The sequence below is a fragment of the Erinaceus europaeus genome, chromosome 3 (genome assembly GCF_950295315.1).
Source record: "Erinaceus europaeus chromosome 3, mEriEur2.1, whole genome shotgun sequence".
NCBI classification, from domain to species: Eukaryota; Metazoa; Chordata; class Mammalia; order Eulipotyphla; family Erinaceidae; genus Erinaceus; species Erinaceus europaeus.
Genome location: NC_080164.1, coordinates 64,162,571 through 64,184,052, shown reverse-complemented (window position 1 = coordinate 64,184,052; position 21,482 = coordinate 64,162,571). Strand labels below are relative to the sequence as shown.

Here is a 21,482-nt window from a genome sequence, read left to right as displayed (position 1 = left end):
TTTATTTATTGGATAGAGACAGCCAGAAATTGAGAGGGAAGGGGGAGATAGAGAGGGAGAGAGACAGAGAGACACCTGCAGTCCTGCTTCACCACTTTTGAAGCTTTACCCCTGCAGGTGGGAGCTGGAGGCTTGAACCTACGTCCTTGCGCACTGTAATGTGTGCACTTAACCAGGTGCGCCACCACCAAGCTCCATCAGTGATTTATTTTTAAACCTACACATAGTATGTGTGAATCACTACACCCTCCACCAAAGTGCTGTGAGCTTTGTCCACACAAAGTCCAAGAGACAGTTTAGTTGCCACTTTTTATTTTGCAAGTTCATTTGTTTTAGTCATCTACAGTAATCTTAAAAATATATATTGCCAAGGACTCAAGAGGTAAGTGACCCAGAAGAGCACACACACATTACTATGTATGAGGACCTGGATTTGAGCCCCTGGCCACCACATATGGGGGGAAACGTCACTAGTGGTGATGCAGTGCTCTCTGTGATGCAAGACTCTCTTTCTCTCTCCTCTCAATTTCCCTTTATGATATCAAATAATTAAAAACAAAAAAGAAAACCCAGGGCCAGGTGGTGGCGCACCTGGTTAAGAGCACACATTACAGTGCTGTAGGATGCAGGTTCAAGCCCCTGGTCCCCACCTGCATGGGGAAAGCTTCAGGAGTGGTGAAGCTGGTCTGCAGTCTCTCTTGTTCTCTGTCTCCTCCACCCCTCTCAATATCTCTCTTTCTATCCAATAATAAGAACAAATAAATTAATTTTAAAAGGAAAAGAAAAGGAAAGGAAAGGAAAGGAAAGGAAAGGAAAGGAAAGGAAAGGAAAGGAAAGGAAAGGAAACCCAGTGGCAGCAGTGGGCCCAATGGTGAAACTTAGGACTCGCATGCATGAAGTCACAGGTTCTACCCCAGGCATAGTCTCTCCTTGCCGGGGTAGCCTGAGGGTGCTTCTTCCCGAGCTAGTGCTCTCTGGCTTGGAGAGAACTCAACTGGAGCCGATCTAGGCTGCTGCGTGGGAGAGGGATCAGGAACTCGTGCCGCACTAACTTCCGCAGGAGATACACTCTGGAACTCTCGGAGCCGGAAAGCAGTTTCCAAGTGTCTTTAATCAGAAGAGCAGCTGTTTTTATACTCTCCAAGTAGGGTGGAAACAGGATGTGATATAGAGAGGGTGGAGCGAAAAGTGACTGGTGAAAATCAGAGTGTGACAAGGAGGGGGGCGGAACAGGCGAGAATCCTATCACTGAACCACCAATGCCCTGGAGGGAGTGCTTTATGTAAATGTAAAAGTGATTTATGTAAATAGACCAAAGCTTTGAATGGGATCAGTAAATCCCTGTATAGGCATATGGTTAAGCAGAAGCCAGGGGGAGGTGGCATACTACCCAACATCTCCTCTCTCTCTCTCTCTTTTGCCGGCTAGCTTCGCGGGCAGGAGAGAGACGACCAGGGACTCATGGCTGAGCTGGGAACGCAGTTCAATCTTTATTGTGGGAATGCAGTGTGATCTAGCTATTTCTAATCACAATCTTGTCCTATATATATCTCCAGAGGTGGAAGTGTCAGGAAGAGGAAGTACGTAGAATAGGGGGTGGGGACAAGGAAAAATCCAGTGGGGATTAAATCAATGAAAACAATGATTATGTAAATAGACCACAGTGGCAAGCAGTGCAACAGAAGGGGTCTTAGAAACAGAATTTAGAAGCAGACCAACACTTGATAATAAAAGGGGGACCTTGAGGTAGCACAGTGAGTAGAACACTAGACTTAAAATCATGAGGTTCCAAGTTCAATCTCTACCACCCCATATGCCACAGTGATGCTCTGGTTAATATTCATGTCTCTCTCTCCTCTCTCTCTCCCCCCCTCTCTCCCCCCACCCCTCCCTCCCTCTCCTTCCTCTCTCTCCCTGCTCTGTGCTAAATTAATTAATTAGTAAATAATAAATAGGGTCAGGGAGATAGCATAGTGGTTATGCAGAAGACTCATGTCTGAGGCTCTGAGGCCCCAAATTCAATTCCCTGTACCACCTTAAGCCAGAACTGAGCAGTACTCTGATAAGAATGAATGAATGAGGGAGTCCCGTGGTAGCGCAACAGGTTGAGCACAGGTAGTGCAAAGCTCAAGGACCAGCATAAGGATCCTGGTTTGAGCCACCGGCTCCCCACCTGCAGGGGAGTAGCTTCACAAACAGTGAAGCAGGTCTGCAGGTGTCTATCTTTCTCTCCCCCTCTCTGTTTTCCCCTCCTCTCTCCATTTCTCTCTGTTCTATCCAACAACGACAACATCAATAACAATAATAATAACTACAACAGTAAAACAACAAGGGCAACAAAAGGGAATAAATAAATATTTGAAAAAAAAAAGAATGAATTAAGGTAACAAGGAGCCACGGGTCAGAACTGAAGGCGTATGCACCCTCAATGCCAGCTATCAGCATGGAAAAGAGCTTGTTAAGAGGAGGAAGCCGGGAGTCGGGCTGTAGCGCAGCGGGTTAAGCGCAGGTGGCGCAAAGCACAAGGACCGGCATAAGGTCCCAGTTCGAACCCCGGCTCCCCACCTGCAGGGGAGTCGCTTCACAGGCGGTGAAGCAGGTGAAGCAGGTGAAGCAGGTCTGCAGGTGTCTATCTTTCTCTCCCCCTCTCTGTCTTCCCCTCCTCTCTCCATTTCTCTCTGTCCTATCCAACAGCGATGACAACAATAATAATAATTAAAAAAAAACTAGGGCAACAAAAGGAAATAAATAAATAAAATTAAATTTAAAAAAAAATTTAAAAAAAAAAAAAAGAGGAGGAAGCCCACACAATTCTGCCTGCCTCGGCTTAACTGGAGAAGGGAGCTGGCGTCTGGATATGTGCTCTTTCTCTCTCTCTCTTTCTCTCTCACGCGCGCGCACCACTAGGATTGTTGCTAGGGCTTGGTACCTACATGACAAATCCACCTGTGACCATATTTTCCTTTGTTTGTTTGTTTATTTATTTATTTATTTATTTTTCCTTTGATACCACAGAGAGAAATTGGAAGGGGGGGGAGGTAGAGAGGGAAAGAGACACCTGCAGACATGCTTCACTGCTTGTGAAGCTTCCCCCTTGCAGGTGGTGACCAGGAATTTGAACCTGGCTCCTTAAGCATAGTAGTGTGTGTACTTAACTATATACACCACTGCCTAGCTCCAGTGTATGGATTCTATTATTTACTTATTTATTTATTATTGGATAGAGACTGAAAGAAATTGAGAGGGGAGGAGGAGAGAGGGAGAGAGACAGAGACACCTGCAGCCCTGCTTCACCACTTGTGATGCTTTTCCCCTGCAGGTGGGGACCAGGAGCTTGAACCTGGGTCCTTGTGCACTGTGACGTGAGCACTTAACTAGGTGTGCCACAGCCTGGCTCCCCAGTGTATGAATTCTATATTGAAGGTGACAGGGAGTCCCTGAGGGTTGTAAGCAGAGGCATGACATCAGATGTGCTTTTGGGATGTTCACTTTGGCAGTCCAATGAAGAGGGCACTAGAGGACAAGTGAGGCTCAGGCAGCCAGACAAGGCTGCATCCAAACATGCCTACGTCTCAGAAATTCGCCTTTTCTCACTGTTGCAGTTGTGAGTACAGAGGTGCTGAGAGCCCAAGAAGAATGGGAGACAGTGGACAGCGTCCTACCAGAAACAGGTAACCACGGGAGTGGCACGACCTTCTGACAACCCAGCTGCCAAAATGGATGGATGGCTCGTGTTTCTGAGCCTCTGGGATTGGGAGACAGAATTCCTGAGCTCTCTCATTTTTAGCTTAATGACATGGAACACACTTTCTTTCCCAAACCCAAAGGTATACTCGGCGTCCATGGAGAAAGGGCTGCCATCTACTCAGCTCCAAAAGGAGAGAGGCCCTTGGTCAGGGGCAGGTTCTGCAGGGAGATGAGGGTGGGCAGAAGGCTGGAGGCAGCAACTGGGAGCCCAGGAAAGGTTAAGCAGCTTGTTCATGGGATGTAGAAGTTGCCAGAGATGGGGGCAGGAGCCACCTGTTGAAAGGTTGTGAGCACTGGCGAGAAATCTCTCTCTCTCTCTCTTTTTAAAAATATTTATTTATTCCTTTTTGTTGCCCTTGTTGTTTTATTGTTGTAGTTATTGTTGTTATTGATGTCGCTGTTGTTGAATAGGACAGAGAGAGATGGAGAGAGGAGGGGGAGGTAGAGGGGGGAGAGAAAGATGGACACATGCAGACCTGCTTCACTACTTGTGAAGCGACTCCCCTGCAGGTGGGGAGCCGGGAGCTTGATCTGCAATCCTTATGCTGGTCCTTGCGCCTTGCGCCACCTGTGCTTAACCGGCTGTGCTACCACCTGACTCCCCTCTTTTTTAATTTATTTTTTCCTCTCTCTTTTTTTTAAAAAAATAATTTGTTTATTTATTCATGAGAAAGATAGGCAGAGAGAGAAAGAACCAGACATCACTCTGGCACATGTGCTGCCAGCGACTGAACTGAGGACCTCTTGGTTGAGAATCCAATGCTTTATCTGCTGCTTCACCTCCTGGACCACAAAATGTCCCTTTTTGAGAAGCTTGGATAGAGCTCTAGGAGGTTAGAACTAGGACCTATAACTATCCTGAGCATCATTTCTGCTCCTAGAGAGATAAAGTCGTGAACACTCTTAGCCATCCTCTGTGCTGCTAACTGGTAAGTGAGTTTCGCATGGACTGTAGCAGAGGATGGAGAGGCAGAGTCAAAATTAGGAAGGGCCCCTGCACAAACACATAACTCGGTTCCTAAGTAGGTGTCCACAGGCAGTACAATCGTGAATCCCCTGAAGGGCAGACATAGCTGTATTCGCTGCAGAGGCCAGCTGAGCCAGCCTCCTTTTAGACAGCCTGGTCTAAAAAGGGAGTCTGTTCTGCAAAATATGGCGGCCCAATATGATTGATTGTGGCCATAGGTGTCTGATGTTTGCAGCTGGGATCCAGTACTTGGCTTTGAGGTGACAACTAGCCCCGACCCCCATCCTGTCACCCCAGTAAATATTTGCTGACAGAGTGACCACAATTATGAATCCTGGTGTGTCTTCTTGTTTGCCATAGGGAACCACACCAGCTCTGAGCAGCCTGGGAAACTCATCTCCTTCAGTGAGGCCCTGCAGCATTTCCAGACTCTGGACCTCTCCTCCTTCAAGGTATGGCAGTATGGAGGTTTGGGGTCAAAAGGAAATTACCTTCTTCTTACTTCCATCAATAGACTGAGGTGGAAGCTTCCACGTTGAAGGGTGTGACTCATCTAAGAAATCATGTGCGGCCAAAGACACTGTTTTTTGCAGGTTTCTGGGACCTTTCTGGGATTCTGTCTCTGGAACTTTGTGACCCCATCATATAGAGCTCTGTGTAGCTGCTCCCTGCTTGTTCCTTCTAAGGAGGCAGAAGTCTCAAATAAGTGCTAGATAGTTCCTTGAGGGGAAGCAAGGCAGCCTGTCCAGAGAGCTGAGCAATTCTTGGCCAGTGGAGGAAAATATTCCATTCCCTGGAGGAACAAGAAATTCTCTGGCAATTTAAAAGCATGTGGGAGCACCCAGGGAAATGGCCCAGTGGCTAGAGCATAGGATTTGCATACCTGAGGCCCTGGGTTTCATCCCTACCACCACATATGCTGGAGTGGTACTTGGGCTTCTCTCTCTCTCTTTTTCTCTCTCTGACACACATGCATACACACACACACACACACACACACACACACACACACACACACACACACACAAAATAAATCAATCTTTAAAAAAGTAAATCCTGGGGGCTGGGCAGTGGTGCAGTGGGTTAAGTACACATGGTGCAAAACACAAGAACCAGTGTAAGGATCCTGGTTCGAGTCCCCAGATCCCCACCTGCAGGGAGATTGATTCACAGGTAGTGAAGCAGGTCTGAAAGTGTCGTCCCATCCTCTCTCAATTTTTCTCTCTCTTATCCAACTACAATGATAGTAATAACAACAACAACAACAACAACGATAAACAACAAGGGCAATGAAAGGGAAAAAATAGCCTCTAGGAGCAGTGGATTCTTAGTACAGGCAAAAAAAAAAAGTAAATCTTCCCATGTTTGGGCCTGGCCTCCACCACACTTGAGGAAGCTTTGGTGCTGTGGTGTCTTTACTATGCTCTTTGTATCTTTCTCATTTTTTTTTTCTTTTTTTGCCTCCAAGGTTATCGCTAGGGCTCGGTGCCTATATCCACCATGAATCTATTGCTCCTGGTGGCCATCTTTTTTCTCTTCTTTCTTTCTTCTTTCTTTCTTTCTTTCTTTCTCTCTCTCTCTCTCTCTCTCTCTCTCTTTCTTTCTTTCTTTCTTTCTTTCTTTTTATTGGATAGGACAGAAAGAAATTGAGAGAGGAGGGAGAGAGAAAGATAGACACCTGCAGACCTGTGAAGTGACCTTCCCTGCAGGTGGAGAGCTGGGGGCTCAAACTGGGACCCTTAAGTCGGTCCTTGTGCTTCATACTATGTGCACTTAACTTGGTTCACTACCACCCAGTCCCCTCTCTTTTTCTTTCTATCTGAAAATGTCATCTTGAAGGGGTGAAGCCCCATTGATGACAGTTTCTTACCACAAAAGAAAATTGTTTATATGTGGAGTTGGGGGGAGGGAACATAATACTCAGGAGAATAAAATATGGAAAACTTTCTGCTTTTTCAGTGGCCAAAGGTAAGTTGAGAAAATTGTGATTTCAGTTCTTCAACCTAAATCCTGGCTCAAGAGAGAAGCTATGACCAAGGAATAGTGCACCAAATAGGGCATCTGGGGCAAGAGAGATAACATAATGGTTATGCAAAATGACTCTCATGCCTGAGGCTTTGATGTCCCAGGTTGTTGGGTTGATTCTGGCTATTTCTCCGGGATTGCTGTAAAAATTCACCTCTAAAAAATACCTCCCATTGAAGGAAGAGTGGGCCTGGGAGTGTAGCGCTAGCTGTGTCCCTCCAGTCTTGGGGGGTATTAAGGTTCTGGAGAAGGCCTTGTAAGATATATCTGGTCCACAAAGCGTGGATTCCATCCTCTTTAATGACCTTGCGAAGTTCCTTAAGATCTGTGGAGGAGGGAGTCGGTCCGTAGCTCAGCAGGTTAAGCACAGGTGGCACAAAGTACAGGGACTGGCGTAAGGATCCTGGTTCGAGCCCCCGGCTCCCCACCTGCAGGGGAGTTGCTTCACAAGTGGTGAAGCAGGTCTGCAGGTGTCTATCTTTCTCTCCCCCTCTCTGTCTTCCCCTCGTCTCTCCTATCCAATAATGACAACATCAATAACTACAACAATAAAACAACAAGGGCAACAAAAAGGAATAAATAAGTAAATATTTTTAAAAAAAGATCTCTGGAAGAATACGGGTATCACACCTTAGGTCTCTGTCTATTGGGCGCAATGTCTACCAGGAATGTGTGGACTTGCTCCGGAGGGAAAGCTCCATCGTGAAGCCAGCAAAGGTATTCTGTGTCCGATAGCAGCGTAGCAGCAGGGGGTGGAGCCAAAGTAGGAGAAGCTGTAGAAGCGGCGGCGGCGGCAACCAGAGCCATGTCTGCTGGAATGGAAGCCTCTGGGTGAAATGCAGAGGGCTTAGGGTGGGGCAGGATTGGGGCAGGCTTTGATTTCTCTAGAAAGCATGTATGGTGCTGGGTAAGCAGAATGACCTGTTCCCTTAAATCTTGGATCGCAGCCTCAAGGTCTCTTAGCCTTTTGGGAGGGGACCCTGCATATCTTCTGAAAGCTGTGACCATGGTCAAGAGGATCCAAGGTGCAGCCCTGAGCAAAATGTCCCAGAGATAGAAAACCTGTCTCATGAAAAAAGAGTAGAGGGTTTGGGAAACCTCTTCATAAGAAGGAAGGTCGCCCATGACAGAGGGGTCTCAGAAAAATAAGAAGAGGGAGAAAAGGAACCACAGTGCCTTTGTTAAACAGAGGCTGCAGAGAGCCAAGCGGCTGTATACTTATCTGGGGCACCTTCATACATCTGCCGCTTGTGTGGAGCCGGTGGCCCCATGTTGGGCACCAGATGCTGGGCTAGCGTGAGGGTGTTTCTTCCTGGGCACGTGCTCTGTGGGTTGGAGAGAATGTGACTGGAGCCAGCCTGGGCTGCTGCTTACTCAGCGATGCGGGAGAGAGACCAGGAATTCATGGCAAAGCAGGAACACAATTCTTTATTGATGCAGGAACACTCCAGAGTCGGGTGTGAGCACAGTAGGTTAGTCCACATGGCACCAAACCGCAATGGCCGCCTCCCGCTCTGCTCGCCAGCCCTCCTCCAGGTCAGGATGCGGGAGAGAAAAGAGATCGAAACCAGGAACAGAAGTGGGTTTTATGGGATAAAAACCAGAAGTGGCAAGTTGGAAACAGAAATGGCTAGGAAAGGGGGTGGAGAGAGGCAAAAGGCATGCTGGGAAGGCGGAAGCGTCCTTAGCAACTGTTGCAATGGTTTTAACTGGCAGGAATTAGCAATACCATGAGGGGATAACGTGGTGGGGATCTTTCAGGCAAAACAATGATTATGTAAATAGACCATAGTGTCAGCAATGGAGGATGGAGCAGGGGGACTGCCTGACAACAGGTTCATTTCTTCATCTCACCATAAACCAGAGCTGAGCAGTGTTCTGGTTAAAAAATAAATAAGTAAATAAATAGAGGTTAGGTGGTAGTGCAGCGGGTTAAGCGCAAGTGGCGCAAAGCACAAGGACTGGCATAAGGATCCTGGTTCAAGCCCTCAGCTCCCCACCTGCAGGGGAGTCGCTTTACAGGCGGTGAAGCAGGTCTGCAGGTGTCTATCTTTCTTACCCCCTCTCTGACTTCCTCTCCTCTCTCCATTTCTCTCTGTCCTATCCAACAATGACGGCATCAATAACAACAACAATAAGAACTACAACAACAATAAAAACAAGGGCAACAAAAAGGAAATAAATATTAAAAAATGTTTTAAAATATTTTATCTTATATTTAGCTATTTATTTTACCAGAGCATTGTTGAGCTCTGGCTTGTGGTGATATGGGGGATTAAACCTGAAACCTTAGGGCTTCAGGCTTGAGAGGATACATAACCATTATTCTGTCTTCCCCCCTACCCCCCCTCCACTGGCCTTCTCTCTTTTTAGAATGCTTTATTTGTTAATAAGAGAGAAAGAGAACCAGACATGACTCTAGTATATATGCTGCCAGGGATTAAACTCAGAGCCTCATGCCTGAGAGTCCGACACTGTCATCACTGTGCTGCCTCCTAGATCCGCGGCACTAGGTTTCTCTTCCTGGAATTTGAGAAAGTTGCTTGACTTTGTCATGTTCATCCTTTTACAGAGATGAGACAGACAAAAGTTACAAGCAGGGAGTCGGGTGGTAGTGCAGCGGATTGGGCGCATGTGGCGCAAAACGCAAGGACCAGCGTAGGGATCCGGGTTCAAGCCCCCGGCTCCCCACCTGCAGGGGAGTCACTTCACAGGCAGTGAAGCAGGTCTGCAGGTGTCTATCTTTCTCTCCCCAATCTCTGTCTTCCCCTCCTCTCTCTATTTCTCTCTGTCCTATTTAACAACAATGACATCAATAAAAACAATAAAATTACGACAACAATAAAAAGACAACAAGGGCAACAAAAGGGAAAAAAAGTTACAAGCAGGGCTTCTGGGGAACCTCGCCTTGCTATTTCTAGACACAGACAGGGGCATAGGTGTTCCCTACAGCTGACCATTTATATACCACTCCTTGGGAGCCAATGGAATAGCTAGTTAGTTCTGGAGAAGTCCAAAGACTCCAGTGCAGACAACTCACTGATAATGTCTAAGCCTGGGGCATCTCTTTCTGCTTACAAGAAAGCTGAAAAGTTTGTTGCTGGATAAGCATGCCTCCAGAAATTTATAGCTTCTGCTGCTGGCAGAAGGTTCAGAGACCAGCCAGTTAGTTGCGTGTTGGAGAAGGGAAACACAACTTTTCTGAAAGAAGAGCAATTTTATTGAGTCTTACTGGGGATTTATCAAAGAAGTGAACCCCATTACTCTGTCCATTTACATCTTTGTCTTCAGAAACGAATCCAACCAACTATTCGACGTACGGGTCTGGCTGCCCTCCGACACCGCCTGTTCGGACCTCCAAAGCTCCACCAGGGCCTCCATGAAGAGCGGAACTTGGTCCTGACCATTGCTCAGTGTGAGTGCAGGCATACTAAGGCTAAGGCAGGGTTCTTGCCTGTACCAGGATGGTGGTAGGGAACAGGAGCTGGGGTAAAAATGTGGGAGCAGGCTACGCTGAGCATAGTTTATGTTGGGCATATCTGAGAACCACTAGTTTCTTCCTGGAGGGGAGAACCCAAGGGAACCTGGGTGTGTTTTTGAGCAGGTGGCCTGGACAGCCAAGACCCTGTGCATGGCCGTGTCCTCCAGACCATCTATAAGAAGCTGACCGGCTCCAAGTTTGACTGTGCCCTACATGGAGACCACTGGGAAGACCTGGGATTTCAGGGTAAGAGAGAGGAGTGACCTGCCTACCTTCCCTTGGCCAGGGATTCCAGGACTAGAGTGAGAACCCAGGGAGTTTCTTGATGCCATGCCAGTGGCAGGGAACTGGGAAAACCTTCCAGACAAAGGTACAGCAACAGCAACGTTCCTGAAGTGGAGTACGCTTATTCTGCTTGAGAACTGCCAGGAAGTGTGACTTTGCATGTGATGTGAGAAGAGTGACAGGAGAAAATGTCACATGTGTGGCCAGGCTCCATGTCAGAACACAGGACTTACATATATGAGGTCTCAAGTTCAGTGCCTGGTACAACATAGACCAGAGAGATGCCATGGTTCTTGTTCTCAGAAATAAAAACATATAGTATATCCATATGTCTTTTTAAAAAAAACAGTTCATTTGTGACTTTGCAGGCTATTGTAAATCCTTTACTTGGGGTCAGATGGTGGTGCACCTGGTTAAGTGCACACTTTACAGTACGCAAGGATCCTGGTTCAAGACCCTGTTCCCCATCTGTAGGGAGAAAGCTTCATGAGTGGTGAAGCAGGGCTACAGCTGTCTCTCTGTCTCTTTCCCACTCTATGTCCCTCTCCCCCTCAATTTCTGACTCTAATAATAAAGAAAAAAATTAAAGATTAAAAAAAAATACACTTAAAAAAAAATTCCTGGGAGTTGGGTGGTAGCTCAGTGGGTTAAGCACAGGTGGTGCAAAGCGCAAGGACCAGAGTAAGGATCCCGGTTCCAGCCCCCGGCTCCCCACCTGCAGGGGAGTCGCTTCACAAGCGGTGAAGCAGGTCTGCAGGTGTCTATCTCTCCCTCTGTCTTCCCCTCCTCTCTCCATTTCTCTCTGTCCTATCCAACAACAACAACATCAGTAACAACAACAATAAAACTACAACAATAAATCAACAAGGGTAACAAAAAAGGGAATAAATAAATAAATATTTTTCAAAATCCTTTACTCTAAATGAGATAGAGGTGTATTACACCAAAGCAAAGGACTCTGGGGAAGAAGGGGGAGGGAAGGGGTGAAGAGAAGCTTGGGTCCTGTTACATAAGATGGAGAAGCACCTAAGCTGTAGGTGAGAGTGCTCTGCAGAGTACTTTCTTTCTTTCTTTTTTTTTTTTTTTTCCCCTCCAGGGTTCATTGGGGCTTGGTGCCTGCACTATAAATCCACTGCTCCTGGAGGCCGTTTTTCCCATTTTGTTACCCTTGTTATAACTGTTGTTGTTGAATAGGACAGAGAGAAATTGAGAGAGGAGAGAAAGACAGAGAGGGGGAGAGAAAGATTGATACTTGCAGACCTGCTTCAACCGCCTGTGAAATGACCCTACCCCCACCCCCCCGCAGGTACGGAGCCGGGGGCTTGAACCATGATCCTTACGCTGGTCCTTGCGCTTTATGCCATGTGTGCTTAACCCACTGCACTACTGCCTAGCCCCCTAAATTTTTTTTACTAGTATATTTATTAGATAGAGGCAGAGAGAAATTGAGAGGGCAGAGAGAGAGAGAGAGACAGAGAGACACCTACAGCACTGTGTCACCACTTGTGAAGCTTCCCCCACTGCTGGTGTGGACCAGGGACTTGAACCTGGGTCCTTGTGCACTGTAACATGTATGCTCAGCCAGGTGTGCCATCACCTGGCCCCTATGCAGAGAACTTCCCCCCCATTTTTTGTTGCCCTTGTTGTTCTTATTATTGTTACTGCTGTTGTTGTTGTTGGACAAGACAGAAAGAAATCGAGAGAGGAGGGGAAGACAGAGAGGGGAAGAGAAAGACACCTGCAGACCTACTTCACCGCCCATGAAGTGACCTCTCTGCAGGGGGGGAGCCAGGGACTCGAACCGGGATCCTTATGCTGGTCCTTGCACTTCATGCCGTGTGTGCTTAACCCGCTGCGCTACCACCCAGCCCCCACAGAGAACTTTCATGGGGAGGTGAGACACTGTATCTGTGTTTCTATAGCTGCTGGTAAACCATTAACCCTCCAATAAAAATGATAAAAGAGAGAGATTGAAAGCACTGGAGTGATAATGATTTGGAATCTAGCTTTCTTTTTCCTCTTTTAATTAACATTTTTTGTTTCATACTTTATTGTACTAGTGAAGTGATGATATCAATTCTTGGATTATGCTCTTTTTTTTCTTCAAAATCATATCAAATTGAATTTATGTAGACTAGAAAGACAATTAAAAAAGAAAACCCAGCTTTATTTTCACAGTTGCTGCATTGTCTTTCAGAGACACCTCAGCAACCAGGACTGGTCATATTCCCCTCTTATATCCTCTTAGCAACAAATAAAGGTCATTGCTACTGTAAAAAAGAAAAAAAGAGGGAGTCAGGCAGTAGCACAGCGGGTTAAGCGCACGTGGCGCAAAGTGCAAGGACTAGCATAAGGAGCTGGGTTCGAGCCCTTGGCTCCCCACCTGCAGGAAGTCGCTTCACAAGCGGTGAAGCAGGTCTGCAGGTGTCTGTCTTTCTCTCCCCCTCTCTGTCTTCCCCTCCTCTCTCCATTTCTCTCTGTCCTATCCAACAACGATGACATCAACAATAATAACTACAACAACAATAAAAACAAGGGTAACAAAAAGGAAATAAATAAATATTTTAAAAAGGAGTGGTTTGGGAGGTGGCGCAATGGATATAGCATTGGACTCTCAATTATGAGGTCCCGAATTCAACCCCCAGCAGCACCTGGACCAGAATGATGTCTGGTTCTTTCTCTTTCCTCCTCCTATCTTTCTCATGAATAAATAAATAAAATATTTAAAAAAAGAAGAAAGAGAGGAAGGAAAGGAGGGAGGGAGGGAAGGAGGGAGGGGAAAAAATTAAAATCCTCTACCAGTGCCCTGGGGTAGAGGAGGATAGCAGTTTGGGGTAGGGAGAGATGTGGTGAAACGCATCATGAGGGGATGTAGAACTCTACCCCTGTGACAACAGCAATCCTATAAATCAGCGTTTCCTCAATAAACTTAGGAAAGAAGGGAGGAAGGGAGGAAGGAAGGGAGGGAAGGAGGAAGGGAAGGAGGAAACTGGCTGTCCTGGAAGTGGCATAGAGGCTAGATAGAGTGTCAAACTTAGAAGCATGAGGTCCTGAGTTCAATCCTTGGCACCACATATGCCAGAGTGATGATGCTCTGGGTTCCCCCATGACCTCCCCTTTATATCTTTAAAATGGGGGAAAAAATCCCTGTGCCCACAATTAATTAATAGACTGATGGTTTGGGGTGCATTCAAATCCCTTTATCCTCTCTTATCTGAAATTGTCTTCCTTCCTTCCTTCCTTCCTTCCTTCCTTCCTTCCTTCCTTCCTTCCTTTCTTTCTTTCTTTCTTTTTTTTTTAACGAAAGCACTGCTCAGCTCTGGTTTATGATGGTGCAGGGAACTAAATCTGGAATTTTTGAGCCTCAGGCATGAGAGTCTCTGCATAAGCTTTTTTTTTTTTTTGCCTCCAGTTATTGCTGGGGCTCCATGCCTGCACCACGAATCCATTGATCCTGGAGGCCATTTTTCCCCCCTTTGTTGCCCTTGTTGTTTTATCATTGTTGTGGTTATTATTATTGTTGTTGCTGTCGTTGTTGTTGGATAGGACAGAGAGAAATCGAGAGAGATGGGGAGACAGAGAAGGGGAGAGAAAGACAGACACCTGCAGACCTGCTTCAATGCTTGTGAAGCGACTCCCCTGCAGGTGGGGAGCCAGGGGCTTGAACCAGGATCCTTACACCCATCCTTGTGCTTTGCGCCACCTGCGTTTAACCCGCTGTGCTACCGCCCAACTCCCCTGCATAAGCTTTATGGAATCTTCCAACCCTTCTGATTGAGAATCATATCAATGTTATGACTTCTGTTTTAACCACCAAACAAGGAGCAAAGTCTGCTGTCTTCATCATTTATTTACTATTTTTTGTGTGAAGGTGCGAGGGGTCAAAGTTGGGGTCATGCATGTGTGAAGCATATGCTCCACCACTCACTTACATCCCCAGCTCCTAGATGTTTGCTCTTTCCATTGTCCCTCATTCCTTCCTTTCTTTGGTTTTTCCTCAAGAATTGTTTGTGAGAAAGATTGAAAACCAGAACATTAGTCTCAATTGTTCAGCATTGGAGTTCAAGTTTAGAAACTCACCCTTGCACATCTTGTGTTAAACAGCTGCGTCATCTCCCAGTCTGCTCTTTCTGATATTTCTAGATTTTTTTTTCTATTAAAGTCATACCCTTTCTTGTTCAAGAATTTGCTTTAGCCATTTCCTTAAGATAGTGCTGCTGGCACTAAATCTTCAGTCTCCATCTGAGAACTGATTTCCTAAAGGATGATTTTTCAGGATGTGGAATTTTAAGTTGACAGTTCTTTCTTTTTAGGGCTTAAAAAAATACACTACTGGGAGTCGGGTGGTGGTGCAGTGGGTTAAGCGCACGTGGCGCAAAGCGCAGGGACCGGCGTAAGGATCCCGGTTCGAGCCCCCGGCTCCCCACCTGCAGGGGAGTCGCTTCACGGGCGGTGAAGCAGGTCTGCAGGTGTCTATCTTTCTCTCCCCTCTTTCTGTCTTCCCCTCCTCTCTCCATTTCTCTCTGTCCTATCCAACAACAAAGCAACGTCAACAATGGCAATAATAACCGCAACGAGGCTGCAACAACTAGGGCAACAAAAAGGGGGAAAAATGGCCTCCAGGAGCGGTGGATTCATGGTGCAGGCACCGAGCCCAGCAATAACCCTGGAGGGAAAAAACAAAACAAAACACTACTTCCTTATAGTGTCCCTGGTTTCTGATGAGAAATCTGCTATCATTAGAATTCATTCTTTAGGGAATCGGGTGGTAGAACAGCGGGTTAAACGTAGGTGGCACAAAGCACAAGGACCGGTGTAAGGATCCTGGTTCAAGCCCCCAGCTCCCCACCTGCAGGGGAGTCGCTTCACAAGCACTGAAGCAGGTCTGCAGGTGTCTATCTTTCTCTCCTCCTCTCTGTCTTCCCCTCCTCTCTCCATTTCTCTCTGTCCTATCCAACAGCAACGACATCAATAATGACTACAACAATAAAACAACAAGGGCAACAAAAGGGAATAAATAAATAAATAAAATAAATAAGTAAATAAAAAGAATTCATTCTTTAGGGGCTGGGCAGTGGTGAACTTGGTTAAGTGCACATGTTACCATGCACAAGGACCTGGGTTCAATCCCCTGGTCCCCACCCACAGGGGGAAAGCTTCGTAAGTGATGAAGCAGTGTTTCAGGTCTCTCTCTCTCTCTCCCTCTCCCTTTTTCAGTCTGTCCTGTCAAATACAATAAATAAATCACTAAAAAAAAAATGTAAGGAGTAGTCCAGAAGGTGGCACAGTAGATAAAGCATTGGACTCTGAAGCATGAGGTCCTAAGTCCAATCCCTGATAGCACATGTACCAGAGTGATGTCTGGTTCTGTCTCTTCTTTCTTATTAATAAATACATGAAATCTTTAAATATAAATGAATGAATATAAAAAAGAATTCTTTATCTCTCTTTTTTTTTTTTGGCTACGAGAATTTGAGAGGGATGGGGGGAAGAAAGAGAGACAGCTGCAGACCTGCTTCATCACTCATGAAGCTTCATCTGCAGATAGGGAATGGGGGCTCAAACCCCCAGATCCTGGAGCACCATACGTATGTACTCAACCAAGTGTACCATCATCTGGCTGGCCCCCAGTTATTTCTCTCATATAGTTAAGGCACTGTTTCTCTTTTTGCCTATTTTTTATGTAAAAGAGACTGACCAGAGCACTGATCTGACATATCTGTGCCAGGGCTAGAACCAGGGCCTGCTCTCTGTTTCTTAGCCACCTCCTGGCACAAGCTGGTTTGCTGTTCTGTTTAGTTTGTTTTTAGTTTGCTGGAATTTGACTATGATGTTCTTAGCATGGATTTTTTTGGATTTCTTCTCTTTGGGGTTGCTCAGCTTCTTGAATCTGTAAGTCTACACCTTTTGTTGTAGAGAGAATAGTGAGCTTCTTAGCTCTGGGAACGGATCGGAGTCCCAGTTCCCTACTTGCTTGCCATTACTCTGGTGTTGCTAAGGGATATCACATTATAGCAAGTGAGGGTGGTCATCTGGGTTCTCCTCTTGGCCTATATATGTGTTTCCAATGGAGACTTTAATCTCTTCAAGAGTTGCCTCATTTTTCCTAGACCTTTTTTTCTCTTACTTTGAAGGCAAAGAGTGTGATCATTTTTCCTGCTATTTCTGATGTTCTCTCTTTTGTGTGAATAAGGATAAGGCTACATCCTTGACTCGCTACATGAGATGGGAATGCATTCAAAACATCCTCCACACCCTGTAGCTGTTTTCATGGTTTCCATTTTCCTATCCAATGAGTCTTTGAGATCACAGCATTTCTTTTTCTTTTTTCCTTTTCTTTCTTTCTTTCTTTCTTTCTTTCTTTCTTTCTTTCTTTCTTTCCTTCTTTCTTTCTTTCTTTCTTCCTTTCTTTCTTTCTCCTCCAGGATTATTGCTGGGGCTCAGTGCCTGCACTACAAATCCACTGCTTCCGGAGGCTTTTTTTCCCCCCTTTTGTTGCCCTAATGGTTTTATCATTGTTGTGGTTATTATTACTGTTGTCGTTGTTGTTGGATAGAACAGAAAGAACAAGCCCTGCGAACAAGCCCTGGCCCTCTCAACTTACATTGAAAATGGATTCCAGAAGAATTTAAAGACGGGTGCTGTCTTTGTTGATCTCACAGCAGCCTATGACACGGTCTGGCACCGTGGTCTCCTAGTCAAGCTCTCAAGATGCCTGCCTCCATGGGTGGCCAACACTATATCGTTTCTTCTCCAAAAACAGAAGATTCCGGGTGCATCTGGGTGACAAGTCTAGCAGATGGAGACTTGTCTCAAGTGGCCTCCCCCAGGGCTCTGTTCTGGCTCCTATGCTATTTAATAGTTACATCAATGACCTCCCAGAAACTTCTTCAAGGAAGTTCATCTACTCCGATGACATCTGCTGTGCAACTCAGGCATCAGAGTTCGACATCCTCGAGGAAACACTCACGAAAGACATGTCTCTGATATCTGATTACTGTAAAAAATGGCGACTAATCCCTAGCACTGCAAAAACGGTATCATCTGTTTTCCATCTACACCATGCCTCGGCCTCGCGTGAGCTTAATGTGCAACTTTATGATACGAGAATCCTGCATGAAGCCCAGCCAGTCTATCTTGGTGTTACTCTCGATCGTACTCTGTCATTTCACAGACATCTCATAAAAACTGCAGCAAAGGTGGGCGCGAGGAATAACATCATTGCAAGACTGGCCAGCTCCTCATGGGGCGCGAGCGCTTCCACACTATGATCATCATCTCTGGCATTATGCTATTCCACTGCAGAATACTGTGCCCCAGTATGGTTCCGTAGCCCCCATGTCCACTTGGTCGATTCCAAATTATATTCCTCCATGAGGATAATTTCTGGAACCATCCGTTCCACCCCGGTTCCATGGCTGCCAGTTCTTAGCAACATCGCCCCGCCAGATATTCGTCGGGATGCGGCATCATCTAAGTTCATTTCCCATGTCTACGCTCGACCGGACCTGCCAATATACGCGGATATCTTCACCCACCCTGTCCAACGCTTGACGTCTCGTCACCCAATCTGGTCCCCTACGCCTACACTGAACTTCTCTGTTCCAGACTCTTGGAAACAGAGTTGGCAGTCAGCTGAGGTAAAGAACAAACACCTCATCACAGACCCCTGCAAGCGTCAACCCGGCTTTGACCTAGCACGTTATGATTGGGCCCTCCTCAATCGCTACTGAATAGGCCATGGCCGGTGCGCCGCTATGTTCCATCGCTGGGGAGCCAGAGACGACCCGAACTGCCCCTGCGGCTCCAGACAGACTATGACCCACATAGTCAACGACTGCCACCTCTCCAGATTCAAAGGAGGTCTCGAAACTTGACATCAGGCTCAACCTGACGCTGTTGACTGGCTACGGAAGAAGGGCAAACACTAGAAGAAGAAGAACAGAAAGAAATCGAGAGAGGGGAAGACAGAGAGGGGAAGAGAAAGATAGACACCTGCAGACCTGCTTGTGAAGCGACCCCCTTGTAGGTGGGGAGCCAGGAGCTCAAACTGGGATCCTTACGCTGTCCTTCCGCTTTGCGCTACCTGCGCTTAACCCACTATGCTACCACCCGACTCCCACGGGATTTCTTTCTTAATCTATTTCTCCATATTAAATTGAGAGCTTTTTATTTTTTCATAGTTCCTGACAATGTAATTCCTAAATTATTTATTTTCTGGATCTGTATCATTAAGTACTTGGCCATCTTGACTTCCCAGTATTGGGGTTTTCTAGTTTTACCCATGTTTTGGTTTCTGTTATCAGCCTACAGATGGCAATGAGTTCTTTGTGTTTGAGTTGTAGCAGAGGGGACAATTTTTGAAGAAGTGAGGTAGTATCATGGTGCTTGGTATCCCTGAATTAGGATACTTGGAGGGGGGGCAGGGGCAGAGAACATCCCACATCTCCTTCTCTTTCCAGACTGGTTTTGAAGGTGGGAACTCTGCTATGTGGTCAAAGTCTCTCCGAACTGCAGGACAGTATGATCCCCATCACTAGAATCTCTGTGGCAACTGGACACCTTAGAGTTTGGCTGGTTTCCCTGCTGCCACAAGGGGGACAATGTTCAGTTCCTTGAGTCCACCAAGCAGTTCTCTCAGTTTTGCTCTGGGGTCCTACATCTCTAAAAAGCAGTCCCAAGCTGCTTTTTTTTTGTCTCCAGGATTATCACTGGGGCTCAGTGCCTGCATTAGGAATCCACTGCTCCTGGAGGCCATTTTTTCCCCCATTTGTTGCCCTTGTTGTATTTATTGTTGTCATTGCTGTTGTTGAATAGGACAGAGAGAAATGGAGAGAGGAGGCGAAGACAGAGAGGGGGAGAGAAAGATAGACACCTACAGACCTGCGTGGTTCCCAGGGTCTCGAACTGGGATCCTTATGCTGGTCCTTGCACTTTGCATTGTGTGCACTTAACCCACTGTGCTACTGCCCAGCCACCCCCCCCCCCAGCTGCTTTTTTAAAGACACGTAGTGACTGAGTGGTTCCACTCAGGCCCTTCATATCCACCACATGAATTTGAAATGATTGCAGATATGACACCCACAGTGTAGTGCCGAGTTTCTGCTTGAGTCTTTCTCTTCCTCCCATCCTGACCCCGCTGTGCTGTCTACGCACAATCACCTACCTTCAGGTAGTGATACTCCTTTCTTTACTAGAAATCCCAACGACTCTCTGGTGAAATTCATTGAGTTATTATTATTTTTTTTTTTGGTAATATTTGGTTCCTGGGGGAGAACCAACTTTTTGAGACTAGGTTGTCATAGAGCCTCCCCAGAAGTCCCCACTTGGCCTATAAGCACCTTCATTAAAGTTCAAGGGAGCAGGGACTTTATTAAGTTTTGTCTTTCCTCACCTCCAATTTCCTCATGGTTTCTGTTACAGGAGCAAATCCAGCCACAGACCTGAGAGGGGCAGGCTTCCTTGCCCTCCTGCACCTGCTGTACCTGGTGATGGACTCAAAGACCTTGCCGATGGCTCAGGAGATTTTCCGCTTGTCTCATCACCATATCCAGGTAGGGCCGAGGAGCACAGCACCACACCTCCATCCTCGGAGCTTCCCCCGGTGTCATGACGCTCTTATGCGGTGCTGCGGCTCAAAACCAGGACCATGCTCACTGTAAGGCATATGGTCTATCCTGGGTGAGCTATCACTTCACCCTGAGAGCTTTTACAATGAAGGTAGCAATTCAGTGATTTGGAACAGGGTATTTGCAGAAGAGGTGGTGTGAATTAGTCAGATTCTGGGTGTCAACTCAACCATAAAGGTTTGAGAGAGTAGAGTAGGCATGCTGTTCTCACAGTTTGGAAGTGGCTATAGGAAACATGTTACCATGATCAAGGACACAAGTTCAAGACCCCAGTCCCCACCTACAGGGGGAAGAGGTGAAGCAGTATTGCAGGTGTCTTCCTTTTTCTTCCTCTCTTTCTCCTCCTCTCCCATTTATCTGTCTTTATCAGAAACAAACAAAAAAAGGAAGGGAAAAGAGGGAAGGTGGAGGAAGGAAGGAATATGGTAGAGTTGAATGCAGGCACCAGTCCCCAACAATAACCCTGGTTGTGGGGTCAGGCAGTGGCACACCTGGTTGAGTGCACACATTATAGTGCGTTAAGAACCCAGGTTCAAGCCTCTGGTTCCCACCTGCATGGGAAAAGCATTGTGTGCAGTGTCTCTCTGTCTCTCCCTCCCCTCTCAATTTCTTTCTGTCTTTATCCTAGATAAATAAAATATTTAAAAAAAAAAAAAAATCGGGAGTCGGGCGGTAGCACAGCAGGTTGGGCACAGGTGGTGCAAAGCGCAAGGACCAGCGTAGGGATCTGGGTTCGAGCCCCTGGCTCCCCACCTGCAGGGGAGTCGCTTCACAGGTGGTGAAGCAGGTCTGCAGGTGTCAGTCTTTCTCTCCCCCTGTTTTCCCTCCTCTCTCCATTTCTCTCTGTCCTATCCAACAATGATAACGTTAATAATAACAACAATAATAACTGCAACAATAAAAAAACAACAAGGGCAACAGAAGGGAGAATAAATAAACAAATATTTAAAAAAGAAGAAGAATGGGAGAATGAAAGCAGTAGAGAAGAGGGGGTGTCAAGTGGCTTAGCCAGGAGAGTGTACATGTTACCATGTGTTGAAACCCTGGCTCACCACATGAGAGCACTTGCCAGCCATGCTGCAGTGTCTCTCCTCCCTCCCCCATCTCTCTCTCTCTCAGTCTTTCTCCCCCTATCTAAAAAGGGAAGAAGAAGAGGAAAGAAAGACTACCAGGAGCAGTGGAGTCACACTGACAGACAACTGAGCCCCAGCATTAACCCTGGTGGAAAGAGAGAGAGAGAGATAAGTCAATGATGGGGCTGGGGGTAGAGAGCATAGTGGTTATGCAAAGAGACTCTCATGCCTGAGGCTCCCAAGTCACAGGTTCAATCCCCCACACCACCATAAGC

General features: G+C 46.6%; 1 protein-coding gene across 3 annotated transcripts in view; it reads left to right on the top strand.

Annotated features, from left to right (window-relative positions):
- ELMOD3 (ELMO domain containing 3) overlaps nucleotides 1-21,482 on the top strand; it is a 48,296-nt gene that overhangs the window by 12,170 nt on the left and 14,644 nt on the right. For all 3 annotated transcript variants that reach the window (XM_060187324.1, XM_016191213.2, XM_060187323.1), the window contains 5 exons: nucleotides 3,603-3,671; nucleotides 5,075-5,166; nucleotides 10,031-10,154; nucleotides 10,344-10,466; nucleotides 19,929-20,059. In XM_060187324.1, the coding sequence (XP_060043307.1) occupies nucleotides 3,603-3,671; nucleotides 5,075-5,166; nucleotides 10,031-10,154; nucleotides 10,344-10,466; nucleotides 19,929-20,059 (539 nt within the window). The remainder of the gene's footprint in view (nucleotides 1-3,602; nucleotides 3,672-5,074; nucleotides 5,167-10,030; nucleotides 10,155-10,343; nucleotides 10,467-19,928; nucleotides 20,060-21,482) is intronic.